Consider the following 19,019-nt stretch of genomic DNA (forward strand, 5'->3'; position numbering starts at 1 on the left):
TGCTTTAGTTACAGGGGTGTCACAGAGGTGTAGTTCAGGGGCCACAATATACATACAGCCTAATTTGATGTCAAACGGTCCAGACTACTAACATCATACCAGACTTAATATACAGTGGTACGGAAAGTATTCAGGCCCCCTTAAATTTTGAATTTTGTTATATTGCAGCAGCCATTTGCTAAAATCATTTAAGTTCATTTTTTTCCCTCATTAATGTATACACAGCACCCCATATTGAAAGAAAAAAAAGCGGAATTGTTTAAAACTGAAATATTACACAGCCATAAGTATTCAGACCCTTTGCTCAGTATTTAGTAGAAGCAACCTAATACAGCCATGAGTCTTTTTGGGAATGATGCAACACGCTTTTCATACCTGGATTTGGTGATTATCTGCCATTCCTCCTTGCATATCCTCTCCAGTTCTGTCAGGTTGGATGGTGAATGTTTGTGGGCAGCCATTTTCAGGTCTCTCCAGAGATGCTCATTTGGGTTTCAGTCAGGGGTGTGGCCGGGCCATTCAAGAACAGTCACAGAGTTGTTCTGAAGCCACTCCTTCGTTATTTAAGCTGTATGTTTAGGGTCATTGTCTTGTTGGAAGGTGAACCTCAGTCCCAGTGTGAGGACCTCAGCACTCTGGAAAAATTTAAGGGGGTCTGAATACTTTTCGTACCCACCATAATAAGTTATAATTAATAATAATAAGTACAGTGCTGTGAAAAAGTTGGCCCCCTTCTCAAATCCTTGTTTTTGCATAGTTTCCCTACTTTAATGTTTCTGATCATCAAACAAATGTAACCCATGTGACCTTAAAATGCTGTTTAAATGGCGATTCCATTTATTAAGGGAAAAAAAATCTATTAAACCAGTTATTAGGGGGCCATTACTTTTTCCACACAGGGTCTAGTAACTGAATAGTTTCTTTCCTTAATATAATAATACTTTTTTTTTTATAATACAGTTTTCCCCCTTTGTTTTAGTGTATTGCAAGTACATTAGGAAGAGATTACATTTAGATTTTCTAGTGACTAGTATCATCCAAAACAACATGAAAAATTGTGTGTTAAATGTTATGATATCCTTTATGCAACTCAAACAATTGTGGGGAAAAAATTACCCCAAAGAACACTATGTACAACATGTGTACAGGACATAAAAACAAAACAAAAAGTAATTAATTTTATTTTAAGATGTATAGTACGAGTGTTGAAAACTTGCCTGACTGCCCTTAAATGGCTACTGCATTGACAGACTGTACGGTATGCGAATAAACAGGTTGCAGATGTAAAATGTGAAGAATCAGTATTGTTCCCAAGTTAAATAAAAAGGGTAAAAGGGCCAAACGTGGTATTCTCCAAGTACGGATGAGCATAGTTATCGGTTTGTCGTGAAGAATCCTGTTATTGTGTGGAATTGATGTATTGTGACTTGAATCAGTTGACTGGTGACTAGTCCAGAGTGTCTCAAAATTTGTCCATAGATGCGAGTGTATATGATTGTCTATTTTTGCCCTGCAATTGACTGACGACCAGTCCACGGTGTACACCACTCCAGCTCACCCGCGGCGCTAGTGAGGATGAGCAGTATAGAAAATGGACAGATGAATCAGTTGAGCTAAAATTGAATGCACTACCTGAATACACTGTTGATTAGACTCATCTAGTTTATTGTCTAAAGAACAATGTTACGTCAACTATGTGAAATTTGACAATATACAGTTTTCTAGGCAGCATTATTCTGCTTGATGCAATCCTGGGGTTGAGACAGGAGTTCAAAACATACAGATAACACACTAACTAGTGGAAAGCTAATGGTGTGCCATTGTTCAGTATGGGCAAATTGATTCATTAAGTTAATTTGTTAGAATGACCATCAGGAGCACAACAGAAATCAAAGTCAACCGGTAGTAGTCAAATCAACTTTACTTTTATGTACTTTCGATGCTTGAAGTCGACTAATCGGGTTTTAGGCATTTCGTCTTCCAATCAGCTACTTTACAGAGGACTTTCGACTTATTCGTCTCCTGCTGTCGCCGGACCATAACGCTCTGTGGAGCAGCAAAAGGTTCGGCCAACAAGGTGACACAGTCGTCCTACATCTTCGTGGGTATGAGAGTATGAAAATAAATTGGTGGTGGATGAAAATAGTGGTTAGTCAATCATTGCTAGCCTTAAAAGAGTCATACCAGCGGTACCTCGGGACTGTCTTTACGTGAAACTAGTCTGTGGCGCAAAACAGGTTGGGGACAGCTGTACTGTGCTGAAAATTTTTTGTTTGTTATAAATTAAACAACTTCAACTCGATTTGGATCACTTTTTAGTTGACTGCAAAAAATCTTTAGTTATTCAACCCTGAATGCCCAGCCAAAAACGGTATTTTAATACTGAGTGAGTAAAAGGGAAGGAGCTATGACTCTGTACCCCTTTACATGTGTCAGAAGGATCTCCCACCTTGTGGGTAGGGGCTCTTTTCTCAAAGCAGCCTGCACCAACATAAAGATTTTTAACCACGCATGTATTGCCTTAACCCGACCGACACCCCCCTCCTGCCCCCGAAACACAGTCACTGAGCCTGATTAGTATCCGACGTTCAACTTGAGTGGTCTCAAGAGTGCTGCTTCCATGTGGCATGCCCATTGAGTGCGCCTTCCAAGCTGAGTCCACTTCAGGGACCATTTACAGCTGGTCTGCGCTTTTGTAAGCTGATATGTCATGTCGCGTTCCATCAGTGATGTGTGCTGATGTCGAGGAATGGCAGTGAAGGGCACAGCCTGGAGTTTGATGTGCATTTGGAGAAAAACATCACATTTAGGGATGCACATTCAAAGTTCCTTGATTGACTGAGTAAAATTAACAATCATTTAATGGATTTAAAAAATATATATTGTTTAAATTGGTTAGCAGTCTCTTTTCCCAATTCCAATTTAGTGCCTTTACAGTGTTCTCCCATTATCTTCTTTTGTTGTTGTTGTCATTTTGTAGATTTTTAAGTAATAGTTTTTTTGTTTTTTCATATACATACCTATGAATATTTTCATTCATCCAGGTCATTTTGAGGGCATTAAATGGATCACAACCGGACTGTTCTGGTTGTCTTAGAAGGTGTTTCTTCTCTCATCCGAGCAGGCGTCCTCAGTTCATGCCACAAGGCTTAGTTAGGACAGCACGAGCCTGGTGCTGTTGTAACAAAGTCTATGAACTGATGAAGCCTGCTCAGATGAGAGGATGCGCCTTCTGAGAGAGCCAGAACAGTCCAGTTGCGATCGATTCCATGTCCTGAGTACAGTATACTTACTTACTGTAATGCCCTCACATGTGGGAAAGGAAAGCCACAGTCATCAAATGCCCCATTTCAGCCATTTACCGAATGCTTTGAGAACAGTAAAACACGCAAACACAATGAGCACACTCCTTCAAGAGCTTCTCTCGGCCACATCTCACACGCAGACACTCAATCTTAAAGGCACATAAGACACCGACACTACATTGCATGTGTGTGTATTCAAATACAGGTATAATGTGCTTAAAATTGTGTTTTGAGTTGAAGTGTGTTTTGATAAGTTTAAATGTGTTTAGAGTGTGTGGTCTCTTTATAAAGCAGGTTTTTCCCTATTACGGGTGGGTCTGGAATGTATCCCTACGATAATCGCTATCTAATTTTTTTTCCTGAAGCAACCCACATGCACAGACACGCACATTGTTTTATAAGCTAATATACCTTACCCTCCGCAATATAATTGTTGATATACAATATGCATTAATAAATCACTTTGTTTTTTAGGCTAATAAACAAAGGCATATGCCTAATCATTTGGAAGACGGTGCATATTGAAAGGGCTGACTGTAATTAGTCAAATAGTATTCTTGACATCTAGTTGTCTTGGATTCTCAGTACCTGTGACTCTCCACTTGTTCCACATGGCCTCACACACTGCGACTTTGTCCGAGCCACAGTGTAAAAGGCTTTGTGCGGACTGCATTCCTGACACGGCTGTTCATCTGCTGCGCATTGTCTCGTCAGGATCGAGGGCTGTAGGCGGAGACGGGGGTGAGAGCAGGACAAGCAAGGCTCCCGCCTCCCCAGGTCCACTTAACGATTCCAGACTCGACTCGCAGCAGTCAGCTCATTAGTTTGCCTCCAAAATGGCTGTCTTCCTAATGTTGTAATTGAAAACACGTGGAGGGAACTCATTATGCCCTGGCGATGCGGAGATCCCATGTTGCAACGAGGATGACCGGTGGCATGATTTGCCCCATTGACCTCCCCTGGTAGACAACAGATGATAGAAATCGAACAAATAACACCTATTCAGGAGCCTCAGCGTTTACCCTCCATCTTTGACATAGTTAAATTAGAACCTGCCCTTGTGCGCGCCACTCGGCCGAGATTAATTAAGTAGGCTAATTACCATAGCAGGCATGTGGCAGAGATTGAGGGTTTGACTGTGAAATATCCTTCGCTATCCCACTTTGAATATTAACACTGAAACGCTAAGGGACAGCCAAAGTCTCAGTGGTGCTCAGGAAAGTGGAACTAAGTCTGAGAGTCTTAACTGCTCTCTTGTCACAGGAGACATTTAATGAGCCAGATGGAAAACGAGCCAATAGCATGCATGATAAATGGTCATTTTTGTATAGCAAAACATCTTTAAACCACAAATTTGTCTTTTTCATGCTAGTCATTAGCCATTATCTTTTTTTTTTGTTGTTTTTTTTAAAAATTCATGATTATTATTATTTTTTTAAATAAATATATGTACTGGCGGCACAGTGACCTACTGGTTAGCACATCTGCCTCACAGTTCTGAGGACCGGGGTTCAAATCCCAGCCCTGCCTGTGTAGCGTTTGCGTTTTTGTTTTCCCGGGTACTCCGGTTTCCTCCCACATCCCAAAGACATGCATGGCAGCTTAATTTAAGACTCTAAATTGCCCGTAGGTGTGAATGTGAGTGCAAATTGTTGTTTGTTTATATGTGTCCTGCAATTGACTGGCGACCAGTTCAGGGTGTACCCCGCCTCTCGTCTGAAGATAGCTGGGATAGGCTCCAGCATGCCCGCGACCCTAGTGAGAATAAGCGGTACGGAAAATGAATGAATTAATTAATATGTACTAATAATAATATGTACTGTACAGTATACGCCGTTAATGTTTTATGGTATTGCTGATATTGTACTGAGCAGCCAGACCATTTCCTATGTTGCAGTAAGGTTTCCTTATCTGATTCTATGGGTATCATAAGACTTTTCATCTTTTCCATCACTTCACAAAAAAAAAAAAAAAAAAAAAAAAAACCTGTGGAGTTCATTCAGGTGCTCACTGAGCTCAACTCGGGTTATTTTTACTTTTGAGGTATATTTGATCAGAAAACTTTTTCCAATTTTACTTTTGGGGCTTTGACGCCACCGTATATTCACTGGGTTTGTTCGTATCGCTTAACTAATGCGAATTATATTTGCCACTGTGACTTTTGAACTAAATTATAGAAGGGTCGGTCACAGAAAATGTTCAGCTTAAAATGGCCCAAAAGTGTATTTGTGGTTTTTGACAGAAAGACTTTTGGCGCCAAAACAAAACGGCCGAAACAGGATGTTGTGATGACCCCAAACAAAAACCGTGGCCAGAGTGCGCTTGTTTGGATAAAGCTCAGAGCGGGAAACAACAATGATGTGGCGTGCTCCGTGGACGTCTCAGTTTCAGTCGGTCAAAATATGTCTTGATTAGGGCTGGATAATGATAAAGATAAATCTCTCAAAATAACTTTTGCTGGATAAACATTTGAGACACAGTCCATTGACTTCAATGGACTGCATTTGTCTATGTTTTGACAGAAAATACGAATAGCCAATAGCTATGGCTAATAATGTGAGTTGCTCCGCACTGAACCAATCATGTGGCGTCAATATCACCATGCCAAGTTAGGTTGATGCCCACAGAACATTACCAGACTTAGCAGGCGCTAGCTAATGTTTGTAATCTACTCCTGCAGCTGTGGGAACCTACTCGTTATCTTGTCAGACTTTTCGACCCTTTTCTTGTCAATGATGTCATCATGCACCCCCCATCCGAAAACAACAAGTAAATTGTATCGCGAAAGACATGCTACACGTACGCACCGTTGAAAACAAGGGATTCAAAGGATGACTACCTTAATGGATGTAAATTGGAATTAGAAAACCTGAAAGCTTTTATGGTCCGATTATGCTTTTTTATTTGTGTTACGCAGTTGTATAATATTCCATGTCATGTTGAACTTTTGACAGAAAATAAATATTTAAATGAAAAGGCTACGAGTAACGGGGAACATTTAAGATGGGGGGGTAAAAAAAAAATAGTGATTTGTTTCATATCGTGATATGTATCATCCATCCATCCATCCATTTTCTGAGCCGCTTCTCCTCACTAGGGTCGCGGGCCACGTGATATGTATCAATAATGACCAATATGGGGAAAACAATTTTGTGATGGGATTTATAGTGAGGTTAGTACATGGTCACAGCCATAAATGCAATTTTACGAATAACTAATAAAAATTTATTTTGGTGTTTTGGTTTTCTCGGCCTTGGGTTCCCCGGTTTGGATAATAATACATACATTTAAATTGTGCAAAATTCCTTTCTTTGTGGCTAACCTCTGGTGCTACCACTCGTCAGGTTGGGCGACCAGTTTTATAAGGACGCCATTGAGCAGTGCCGCAGCTACAATGCTCGCCTGTGCGCCGAACGCAGCGTGCGCCTGCCATTCCTGGACTCACAAACCGGCGTGGCCCAGAACAACTGCTACATCTGGATGGAACGACATCACCGCAGCCCAGGTGAGGACACACACAATACAATATAACAATTATTGAAATTCTAATTATAGTTGAGGGCATCTTTATTCATAACGTGCATAGACATATCATAAGACCGGAATAGCGCTAAACATGTCTGACTACTTTGATGGAATAGATCAGGCTCCAGTCTAATCTCAAGGCAACACTGCATTCCGATCCTTGGGCTGGGCAATGAATCCTTTTTATCGATTAATTCAAATTGCTGTGGTTTGTTTAGCAACTTGCGTAATTCAAAGCGCGTCCTTACTGACGTGCACAAAAGCACTGTCAGTGTCGCCAACTTAGTGAAATGTATTTAATTACTATTACGACACCACTATGGACTAGTTTTAGAAAAAGCAATCAGCGAGGTTAATTTCTGTTGCTAAAGAGACATGAGCAGAATTATTTTCATATTGTTTTCTGTACAGAAGAAAGGAGTGTGGTGGAAGGCAATCACAGAGTCAATCGTGCTGAACATTACTAAAGACATAATGCCTATGTTTACATTGCAAAACCAGTGATTAAACGACATGGAAATGTTACGGTTTCATGGTTTGCACATCCACAGCACTCTACAAAGTTTCTTGTAAATTGGTTGCGTACGAGTGTGGTGCTCCTTTTTCCAAAGCACGGTTCCTGTTCGTCTCAACACAGCTCTACTCACTACATTTTCCTCCAGTAAAACCAGTTGCTGTTACCAGTACCTGATCAGCCAGGGTTCCAAGTGTGAGTTGATTGCATATGGGTGACGTAAACCACTGCTGGTCGGTCATTGGATGCGCAAATTCATCTTAGCTGTACCCTTGTAACATTACTGGGCAGCACGGTGGTCAGTACATCCGCCTTACAGTTCTGACGCTGTTGGTTTGAATCTGGGCCCAGGCCTTCCAGTGTGGTTTTTGCATGTTCTTCCCGTGCTTGCGTGGGTTTTCTGCAGGTACTCAGTTTTTCCTCGACATTCCAAAAAGATTGTTCGGTTCATTGAAGACTCTAAATCGTCCTTAGGTGTAAGTGTAACTGCTTATTTGTCTATACTGTATGTGTGGCTGGGAACCAGATGAGCGTGTACTCTGCCTCTTGCCCGAAGTCAGCTGGGATAGGCTCTAGGACACTTGCGACCTCAGTGAGGATAAGTGGTATAGAAGATGGATGGCTGTAACATTACACAGCTAGAAAATAAACAGAAATGCTAATGTTAGCTTACCCTACTGCTGTGCTTTACAGTTGCAACATGTGAGAAGTAAATACAGGACATTCTCAGTCTCCTGCCATTGTTAGCTCATTCCGACTGGTGCGTTCAGTGCAGCGTGTTTTTCATGGATTCCCGCTATACTATTTCAAAGTGGACAATTATGGAAAATGTAATTGTTTGTATAAAAGTAGTTGGGTCTCTGAAGTTCCTGCCCGCCTGTCATGTGTCTGTGAGCACGCCATTCAGAATTTTGCCAAAGTGTGTTGTCACAGTTAAATTAGCCGTTGATGGTTTCACTCAAGCGGCAATATTTACAATCTGAATGCAGAGGTGTGTTTTGGAGGGAGTCTCCAGAAGTCTTCCAATAAAACCCACAAAAAGGAGACTTCTATTAAGTAATAATAATAATAATGATAAGTAACAGACTTGTTGCTAGTTAAAATAAAATGTTAGAGGGGTCAGAAAAGTCACTAAAAATAGTATATGTCTCCTGTATAACTGTATAATATGTGTCTTTTATGATGGCAAGCCGACTGCCCCAAATCAAGGTAGTACAGCATAGCAGGTACTCTCTATTGGAAAAGTACTGAAACAGTCTTATTGCTTGTGTTCAATGGTTGACAAGGTGTAGCGGCCGGGCAGATGTACACGTATCCGGCCCGTTGCTGGCGAAAGAAGAGACGGCTGCACACCACCACCGACCCCAGCCTAGGAATCTTTGGTCTCAAGCTCGGTAAGCGCGCCACCTGCCGAGATGCGCCTCCTCTCTGTACGATTTTTAATGATGATCTGGAATAATCTTACTAAAAGTACGCTGTAGCTCTGTATCAGCTGTACAGCAAAAGAGACCGCACGTCATTTTTCCACAGGATGAACTGTCACCATGTTTGCACGGCTGTTGAACTTGTTTTGTGAAGAGAACACCTAATTAGATTTACCGCTGCTGGGAGCGCCGAACGGCAGCTGGCCCACTGCAGAGCGTATTTAATAATAAATGTTGTGGAATAAGGTTAGACCTTCTCCTGGGTGTCCTTTGAGACGTTGCATTGACCCTGCCCCTTAATATTCTCCTACTCTCTACTTCAGCCTGTTTTTTTTTTAGCTCGTGTAACCCTTTTTATCGACTTGTGTGCCTTGCGAGTAGTTTCAATTAACTTGGTTGTGTTGTCCAAGCCTTGTAAACCCACTGGGCTGTTTCACTTATATACACATTTAACTCAAAACATTATGGTATCATATCGCTTTCACTTCCTAATAGGGGCAGTATGCCTAATATATCACAGCTGCTTGTTGTCATTCAAAAGACAATTTGATTGAAAATGACATTGTTAGAACCTGATTTTTGTTGTTGTTGTTGTTGTTCAAGAATATTTACTATATAAAATATATAGCACAGTATATACTGTACATGTGGTTGACTATGATCATTCAGTTCTAGTTGATGCTGTTTTCCTGATTGATTTTTACACATGCTATTTATTGATAACCTCATTGATCCCTGTCCGGTGGCAGGAAAAGTATGTGTACACATTTCAACAGGAATTCAGAACAGGAAAGATAGTACGCATGTGACTCAAAAGTGGAATTTATTTTTAAAATACTTTTCCCCCCCACACTAAATGCTAATCCTACAAGCAGGGCCACACTTTGAGTTAATAATATTTTTGGTTGGTTTGAATCAAGGTAACTGTGTTCCCATATACAAAAAAAAAAAGAAAAAGCAATTGATTTAATAGGAATATTTGAGTGCATTGACACAGAGGGATTGTCATACTGGTGCGATCATATGAATTAAATAGTTGAATATAAAATTTAAAAGTTTTCTCCGGGTACTCCGTTTTCCGCCCACATTCCAAAAACATGCATGGTAGGTTAATTGGAGACTCAAAATTGTCCGTAGGTGTGAATGTGAGTGCGAATGGTTGTTTGTCTATTTGTGCCCAGTGATGGGCTGGCGACCTGTTCAGGGTGTACCCCGCCTCTCGCCCAGAGTCAGCTGGGTTAGGCTCCAGCACGCCCATGGCCTGAGTGAGGATAAGCAGTACGGAAAATGGATGGATGGATGGTTGAATATTAAATCAGCTGAGTTTCTCAGACGTCTCACAAAGTTACAAGTAAGGCCAACATTATTCATACCTTAACTAGATTTGGTGTTTCTATCTATTGACTCTATCTTGTATCTTCTGGTTGGAAATGACACATAGTGGCAAATTGTTCATATTGCTAACACCTTTGAGGAAACGGTATTTTGCGCCATTCTAAATAATGCTGATAATGAAAGTAAAATAATCTCCAACATTCTAATCAACTACAAATGCAGCCCTATGGGGGGCACAACACAAGCCAGTGGAAAGTGTAGGCCGGTCCCAAGCCCGGATAAATGCAGAGGTTTGCATCAGGAAGGACATCTGGCTGAAAACTTTGCCAAACAAATAGGAGCGTTCATCCAAAGAATTCCATACCGAATCGGCCGTGGCCGGGGTTAACAACGTCCGCCACTGGCGCCGTCAACCTGCAGGGCGCCGGTGGAAATTCAGCTACTGTGGGTCGAAGTCGAAGAAGAAGAAGAGGTGGAAAGCGGGTTCTTCGGGAGAAAGAGAAGAAGAAAGCACAGAGCCTAGAACTGAATGTGGGGACTTTGAATGTTGGGACTATGACAGGAAAATCTCGGCAGTTGGTTGACATGATGATTAGGAGAAAGGTTGATATATTGTGTGTCCAGGAGACCAGGTGGAAAGGCAGTAAGGCTAGAAGTTTAGGGCCAGGGTTTAAATTATTTTACCATGGTGTTGATGGGAAGATAAATGGAGTCGGGGTTGTTTTAAAAGAAGAGTTGGCTAAGATATGGCTTAGAGGTGAAAAGAGTATCAGATCGAGTGATGAAGCTGAAACTTGAAATTGAGGGTGTTATGTATAATGTGATTAGTGGCTATGCCCCACAGGTAGGATGTGACCTAGAGGTGAAAGAGAAATTCTGGAAGGAGCTCTACGAAGTAGTTCTGAGCATCCCAGACAGAGAGAGAGTCGTGATTGGTGCAGATTGTAATGGACATGTTGGTGAAGGAAATAGGGGTGATGAAGAAGTGATGGGTAAGTACGGCATCCAGGAAAGGAACTTGGAGGGACAGATGGTGGTAGACTTTGCAAAAAGGATGCAAATGGCTGTAGTGAACACTTTTTTTCCAGAAGAGGCAGGAACATAGGGTGACCTACAAGAGCGGAGGTAGAAGCACACAGGTGGATTACATCATCTCTTGAGAGAAGGAGACTTGGTGGTGGAACATCACAGTACAGGAAATCATACAAGGAAAAAGGTTAGCTTAGAAGAAGTGGGAAACTGAGAGGACCGAGGACAGGCGAAAGGATTACATTGAGATGCGACGTAGGGCAAAGGTAGAGGTGGCAAAGGCCAAACAAGAGGCATGTGATGACATATATGCCAAGTTGTAAAAATGAAGACCTGAGAGAATGTGGTTGCACGTGTGTGCAAACCCTTTTGTAACTGGAGAATTAACCAATCACACCTATAGCCATGTCAAAGGGGAGTCAGCAAACACCTGCCACCATTTAAATTGACTAAACCCAAAATAAAGTTCAGCTGTTCTGATAGACTTTTCCTGACTTTTTCTTTACATTCTATAGCAGAAGCCAAAAGGTTTTGTTCTAACACTGACTGCTATTTGGAAATTCACCTAGACTCGGCCCCATGTTCAGCTAAAGAAAAACAGCCCCAAAGCATGATGATGCCACCACAGTGCTTCACTGGAGGTATGGTATTCTTTTGGTGCCGAGCATTCTTGTGTTTGCACCAAACATACCTTTTGGAGTTATGGCCAAAAGGTTCAACCTTGGTTTCATTCTTGGTTTCATCCATAACACGTTCCCATATGCGTTTGGGAGATAGCAAGTGTTTCTTTGTTTTTTTTCTGTGAGGATCCCCCGTCTTGTCACCCTACTCCACAAAAGACGGGACATTGTTGTCACATGTACTATACAGCCAGAAATTCCTGCAGTGTTGCTGTGGGCCTCTTGGCAGCCTCCCTGACACTTTTTCTTTTCTCGTTTTTTTTTTTATAAATTTTTGAGGCATGTCCATGTATTGGGCTATATTTTCTCCACTTGATGCTGTCTTTACTGTGTTCCATGATATTTTTTGATGCCTAAGAAATCATTTTTTTTACCCTTCTCCTAACTAATACTTTTACAATGAAAGAACCAACTGATGCTCTGGAAGCTATCTGCAAAACATGGCTTGTAACTACATGTAACTACAAAAATGTCAGGCAAAGCCTCCTAGAAAAGGTAACATTTTATTTGAGGTTAATCAGAGGCACTTATGGTGCCAGATGTGTGCTGACTCTCATTCAACATAAGTTTAGCCTTAACCGTATGTATAGTACAGGCTGAAAGGATTTCTCAAATGTTTGGAGCCAGCATAAAAATGAGCTTGTTCTCTACATTCAAATTCACTGAGATTTGTCCATTCCATGTTTTGTAAGTCAAAAACAAACTGGCGATAGCATCTGAACCAAGCCTTTGTTTCCCAAACACATCTCATTGTTGCCTTTTGTTTTCCACTGAGACTAACCCCCCCTCCCCTCTGCTGACCCCCACCTTCTCTCAACAACAGTGTGCTGTGTCAGAGAGAGTCCAGCAGAGGCGAAATGCACATGCACACATTGATTTAACTTGTCATTTAGGATGCTGAGCACGTTGTGCATCTGGCCAGAGGTGGATCAGCACAAGGAAGCCGCCAAAGTTGTGCTATGGCTAGCAAGCTTACTGTCGCGCTGATGGTGCGCTAGTGACTTGGGCTGCATGCACAATCAGCTCCCTGCTGCAGGCTGCTGCCGTCTCTATTTTTAGCCCACCAGCTCCCATGGGTGAGCAGCGAGCGAGGGAGGGGAGGTGGGTCCGTCTCGTCGCGTAGAGTTGAAGTCAGACACAATGGTGAGGGGCTGCAAAGGAGTTATGTCTGTTTCTCACCTATGCAGCCTTCTGTTGCTTGTGCTGCAGGCGACATGTCGGGGGGTGGGCGGGGGTGAATAGGTGGAAATGTTGTCTTCTCCATCATCCATAAAGCATCTGCATTGCCATCACTGTGGTGAAAAGACTTTCAATAAGATGCACAGTGTTGGTCTCCAAGCTTTTTATTAATTCTCCACCTGCCTCCTCCTACACAGTTTGTTTTGTTGGAGTCGAGATCTGCATGATGTGCTGAAGTCCAAGCGGTGTACCGCTGGGGTCCCCGAGCCAGCGTGATATGAAAATAGTGCAACATCGTCTTTCCTTCTTTGAAGAAAATGCGTAAGCTGGACGTGAAAACAGCTGATGTGACACATTTGTGTTGCGGAGGAAACGCTCACAATAGCAAACAGATGCTTGAGCAAATTGCTACTTGCTTTTTTTAAGTGGAGCGCGGCTGAAAGAAGATAAACATCAGACACATGCGGATTGAAAGCTCACTTGGAGAGTTCAACGATACTGGCTTTCTGCAGCACGAAAACACCCATTCTTGGCACACACAATTTAAGCCTTGTGTGAAAACAGAGTTACGGTTTAGATTGTTCTTCACGCCTTGAAGTTGTTTTTTTTTTGTTTGTTTGTTTTTTGGGCAGACAACGGCCTCATTTCCAAGGACACGTTGCCCACCCAGGGCACCACGCTTGAAGCTCTGCTACGAGGCGAAGGTCTAGACAAAAGGAACTCCAGGAACGATGAGGAGAGTTTGCTGGAGATCCAGGTGCCTTCAGTCACAATATATTTTTCACAGCACTTTAGAACATTTACTTTTGAGCAAAAAAGAAAAAATGAAGGGGTGCTAAGGAAGAAACCTTTAAATGTCGGAGAGAATCTAGCCAAAGGAACTCAAAAAGTCCTCTTCACAAAACTTTGCTCAGCTCTTTCGGGCAGTCAGTTTTGCTCTTCAAAATTATACAGCAGGAAATGTGCTGAATTGAACAAATCAGTCAGTGACGCAATGAAGGAGAATGTGTATCTTCTATACAGTCAACCGTCGCACAAAGGTTAGAGACCTGCTGTAAATAGCAAAAATCCTCAAATACTTGACACACCCCCAAAAATGATGTATAATTGCCAATATTTATAGTCTAATCCCTGAATATAATAATAAATAATGGTGATAGCTGTATATAGAACCTTTTAAGAGACCCAAGGATATTCAACAATAAGTCATGTGGAGATAATTAAAATGTACATTGTTAGGAGAGAGATGTTAGTGGAGGAGTAGCTAGCATTGGCCATCAGCTGCTATTCGGCCGGCTTGACAGAGAACAGCAAGATGATTCCAAGAAGATTCCACTTGAGGTCCGACAGGCAGACGAGGCTCCTTGCGGGGTTAATGTTAAGTCCTGTAAGTGCCGAGCGAAAAATAGTCATTTGCGATATGTATTTAAAAAAAAAAAAATAATAAAAGAATCTTTGTTTCACTGAGTCAAAAATATAAGAAAATGGCTACAAGGAAAGTATTAATTGGTATTATTACGGGTTTGCGAAACAGCATCATACACACCAGCATCCTCATACTTCTGGTGCATTTTGGGAATTTTCAATGTCACTGTTTTATTAATGGCTGCACGAAATGAAATATTCTGAATATTTGGAAATCTACAATGAATTGTTTTACTTTTTTTTTCCCCAGAAAAAATTGTAGGTGAGCCGTCGTGAATCGGCTCGGGTTGACTGCAGAGGTCTGGACTCGAGTCACGAATTTGATGACTTTAGATTCGACTTGACAAAATGTCACAAGACTTGGAACTCGACTTGGACTTGAACAGCAATGACTCGTGACTTAACTCGGGCACGAGCTCATTGACTTAAAAAGACTTGCCACTTTTCCTCCCAAAGTAATAAAAATCAAACACTGCAGTTGTCTCTCAATAGCTCAGCAGACTGATGTTTATTTTATTGGAACTTCAGAATGATCTAATCTTCAAGATGTCCTCAACGGATATCACTCGGGTGGAAGTGTCCCAACATAATAAAGCATATTTAGAGGTAATTTCTTTTAGCAGTTGTCACCCTGTTGGGCACATACAAGGAATTGGGCAGAAGTTCACTCTTTCAGACACTACCTAAAGGAATGGTTTTATTAAAAATGAAACACAGTGCAACATAAATCCACAATAAATGTGGCAGTTACCTAAGGTACACATTGCACGAAGTAATGGTATCATACACAGAAATGACAATGACGATTATCGTAAAAATAAGGACTTTTTTTTTTCTATTGGGAAAAAAAAAATCTAGATTGCATTGTGGAAATCGTTCAGCTCGATGTCACGTATGCTTAGTTTTTGTTAACTTTAGCAGCTAGCTTTGTGAGCGATCATGCAAATAGTTACATGGCATACATACAGTCAGGTTTAGTCAGTGTAGTGTTCTCAAGAATCAAAAAACAGTGTGAAAAAGTAAGCCATAGCGTAGCATTTTCATAGAATAACTGAAAACATTGATTGATTTTGAAGGGGCAAAAACTAAGCGAAAAATAAATCGGTATGGATTTTAAAATATATTACATATATATATATATATATATATATATATATATACACTAAAATACATAATTACTTTGTTGTTAAAATGACTTGAAACAACTCGAAGTTTAGGACTTGTGACTTGACTCAGGACTTGCTTGTCCTGACTTGGGACTTGACTCGGGACTTGCATGTCTCGGTTTGGGACTTGACTCGGGACTTGAGGGCAAAGTCTTGAGACTTACTTGTGACTTGCAAAGCAATGACTTGGTCCCACCTCTGGTTGACCGTATATAGTTTCTTGGCTACTCGCCACCGTAAGGACGGACCGCTGCACCAATGTGGAGACTCAACTCAACCTTATTTATAGAGCATTTCCATTTCCAACCACAACTGTCACAAACTGCTGTACATAAGATTGACCATAAAACACAAACTCAGACAAGTGTCCTCCCCTGCACTCGAATTCAAGTGGCATCAACTGTCTCTTTATCCGCCATAGACCAAGAGGTTGCCTGCTAGTCATGTTAAACAATTTCCACAACTCAACTCATTCCAATTTCAAGCAATTTAAATCCAAATTGAAACATAAGCAGACCTAAAACAATGTGGTTTTCCAAACTGCATCCTCATGTCAGAGAGTTCTGGAGGCAGACGCAGCAGAAGATGCTTTCAATGATGACGATGACTACGAGGTGGACACTCCCAAGAGGAGACACCGGGGCAAAGGAAGGGTAAGTAACTAGATTAGAAGCACACACTTGAGATGTGTACAGTTCACTACCACGCTACTGCTACTGCTCTTATGTTCAAGGTTAAATGTTTGTCTTTAGGGTCGGGGCTCAGGCCGCAGGAAGGCAGACCTGGATGACGACAAGCCATATGTCTGTGACAGTAAGTCGACATTACAGCAGCATCGCATCCTGATCATTGCAATGTTGAACTAAAGTCACATGCTGATTTTTAATATCGTAACCAATATTTCAAATTTGAGGGACCTCACACATGACGAGGAAGAAAAAACATTGTTTTTACTGCTTTTATAGTGTGTAGTGGACTCTATGAACAACAGAACACGTTACATGAGGATGGCTGATGTGTAGTAGTAGTAGGGGGAAAAAACACAAGCTGCTAGGGTAACACTACCTCAATCTTTTCCAATGTTTTAAGCAACATTTACATGTTAATATTACATTAAGAAAAACCATTTCATAAATCACTCTTTTGTCTTATCATCACCGATACCATCAGGAAATGGTAGATGCACACCAAAAAAAAAAAAAAAATGGACTATTACATCGAGATGTACATTAAGTGTAGGGGTCCAGTGAGTGTATAATATTCAATCCACATTGTTGAATTAAATCTACTGTGATTTTTAACGGGGTGAACTAGTGTTCTTGTAGGAGGCTCAAGTAATTCTTTGCATGCAAGTTGGATGTGGGAAAATGGAGCTTGGGGTTGTTTCACGTTACATTTGCGACTGCAGTATATGGACAACACTTACTCAGACATTTTTTTTTTTTTTTTTTTTTCCCAGACAGATACAAACAAAGGAATAATTCCAAATCATCAACCTCGGGTAACTTGCCCAAGTTTAATTCTAATGTCTTTGCAATTTTTTGTGTTTTGATTGATGACTTTAGAGGATTCCTCACTGTGTGTGTGTTACAGTCTATGCGAAGCGCTATAGGAGCCGTACGGGCCTAAGCTACCACTATACCAATTCCCACCTGGCAGAGGAGGACAGAGCTGGGGAGAGGAGCACTGTGCCATCCAGGTCTCCTTCTCTGCAGCCCGCTGACAGACACAAACGTAAGAACTACTGTTGCTAACTAGCTTTGCCTTTCTGTGCCAAAGTGTTCAGTGAGGCTGTTCCAAAAAAGGCTTGATATGTTCATCTTTATTCTGGTGCCTCTCCATTTACATGTCCTCTGGTGTTCCACAGGGAACCAATATTATTGATAGTCTGCAAATGACCGGCCAGCTCTTAGTCACAACTTCAACAATCAAAATGTCTGCAGATAGTGTTTCATCTCTGTTATTTGCTACGTAACCGTCAAGGCAGCATAGCACAGTTAAACCAAAAGTATAGAAAGTCATTGGACGAGTGGTTAGCATGTGTGCTTCACAGTACCATGGTTCGCGGTTTGAGATTCTGTCCTGCGCTTGTGTGAAGCCACCACTGGCTTTGCCCAGCCTAGCTGGTCATGGTGGAGGAACTCGGTGTGTGGTGCAGTTATTTATGTAAATTAGAGGAAGTGCCAAACAAGAATTGCGACAATTGGCTAGATTTGTGGAAAAGTTGTGGTGATTGATCAGTGTTGCATGTTGTACATAAATTCTCGCTGAAGTTGCATTAGTACTTCATGAACATCATGAAAACCTGGAAGGTCAAAAATTTTTTTTTGTTTTTTGTTTTTTTGTTTTTTTATATAAACATTTCTCTCAGGTCCAAAGGCTCCCATCGGGACCAGGATTCCCAACCGATACTGTGAGAAATGTCAGAATGCCAACAAGAAGCTCATGAAATCTGGCTCCCCCTGCACAACTTGCCAATGCACAAGTGAGTTGGAGCATTTCCTGTTTTGTTTGTCGTCTCGCTTTGTCATCACCTGCACACAAACAAAATGCAAAAAGAAAACGGGTACTCCTTTTGACACTCACTTGAAGTTCCACCAGATTTGACGGTCTCATATGAACTCCAATTTGCACCACTTTTGGACTCTAGAGTGCCCACTGTACATACTACAGAAAATGTAATTCTTAAGTGCTTTTATACAAATAGCTGTGTCTGTGGAGTGCCTGCCCCCACCCGTCAAGTGTGTAGTTACACAACCAAGTAAATCTTAGTTATCTGCTCATTAGCGTAAATTAGCCCGACTGTTGGGCTAATTTACATAACAGTAATGAAGTTTCTCCTCCGATGACATGATAAGTTAGGGTGCATATTTAAACTAAAATAATACAAGAATGACAAAAACACAAGATTAACTATTATATCTCAAGTCCTGCTCTGTTTACAAACTATCTGAAGTCCATTTTTAAAGGGCCCGTATTTTGGTTATTTAGACCTCCGGAGAGTGAAACTCTAACATAGACTTAGTATAAAAGTGTCAATTTCATTTCAAAAAACACCTTTGTTTTGTCATACGAGATTTCCAGAAAAGGCCCCTCTGACAGCTACTTCTGTTTGACCCAATTTTGTATCAGTTTTGTCCCTATTTGGCTAAGACCGCCCCCTTCCCTCTGACTGGTTGCCTCGGTGTAGAAGACCCACTTGTAAGAGCACACGTCTTTGTTCTTTTGACAGCGCTGGCTCGGGAGCGGAAAGGGAAGGCGGAGATCTTCGCTAGTAACGTAGATAAACTCGAGAAATTCGAATGACATGATTTCAGGCCTCTCTGCAGGAAAACGTCTGGAACTCAGGAATGCGTGGTTGATTTTAATTCATATTTCACGTTTGCAAAGGCACCACTGAGACAATATGACATCCCAAATACTAGAAAAAGTTGGTT

The 19,019-nt window shown here is 41.4% G+C and overlaps 1 protein-coding gene across 4 annotated transcripts in view; it reads left to right on the forward strand.

Moving 5' to 3' along the window:
• LOC133487634 (zinc finger protein DPF3-like) overlaps window positions 1-19,019 on the forward strand; it is a 28,945-nt gene that overhangs the window by 4,324 nt on the left and 5,602 nt on the right. For 3 of the 4 annotated variants that reach the window (XM_061794544.1, XM_061794545.1, XM_061794546.1), the window contains exons 2-9: window positions 6,650-6,810; window positions 8,631-8,738; window positions 13,624-13,748; window positions 16,140-16,235; window positions 16,335-16,395; window positions 17,042-17,083; window positions 17,176-17,316; window positions 17,954-18,067. In XM_061794544.1, coding sequence (XP_061650528.1) covers window positions 6,650-6,810; window positions 8,631-8,738; window positions 13,624-13,748; window positions 16,140-16,235; window positions 16,335-16,395; window positions 17,042-17,083; window positions 17,176-17,316; window positions 17,954-18,067 — 848 coding nt within the window. The remainder of the gene's footprint in view (window positions 1-6,649; window positions 6,811-8,630; window positions 8,739-13,623; window positions 13,749-16,139; window positions 16,236-16,334; window positions 16,396-17,041; window positions 17,084-17,175; window positions 17,317-17,953; window positions 18,068-19,019) is intronic. The other variant, XM_061794547.1, reaches the window with a different exon arrangement.

This window comes from Phyllopteryx taeniolatus, chromosome 13 (genome assembly GCF_024500385.1).
Source record: "Phyllopteryx taeniolatus isolate TA_2022b chromosome 13, UOR_Ptae_1.2, whole genome shotgun sequence".
NCBI lineage: Eukaryota > Metazoa > Chordata > Actinopteri > Syngnathiformes > Syngnathidae > Phyllopteryx > Phyllopteryx taeniolatus.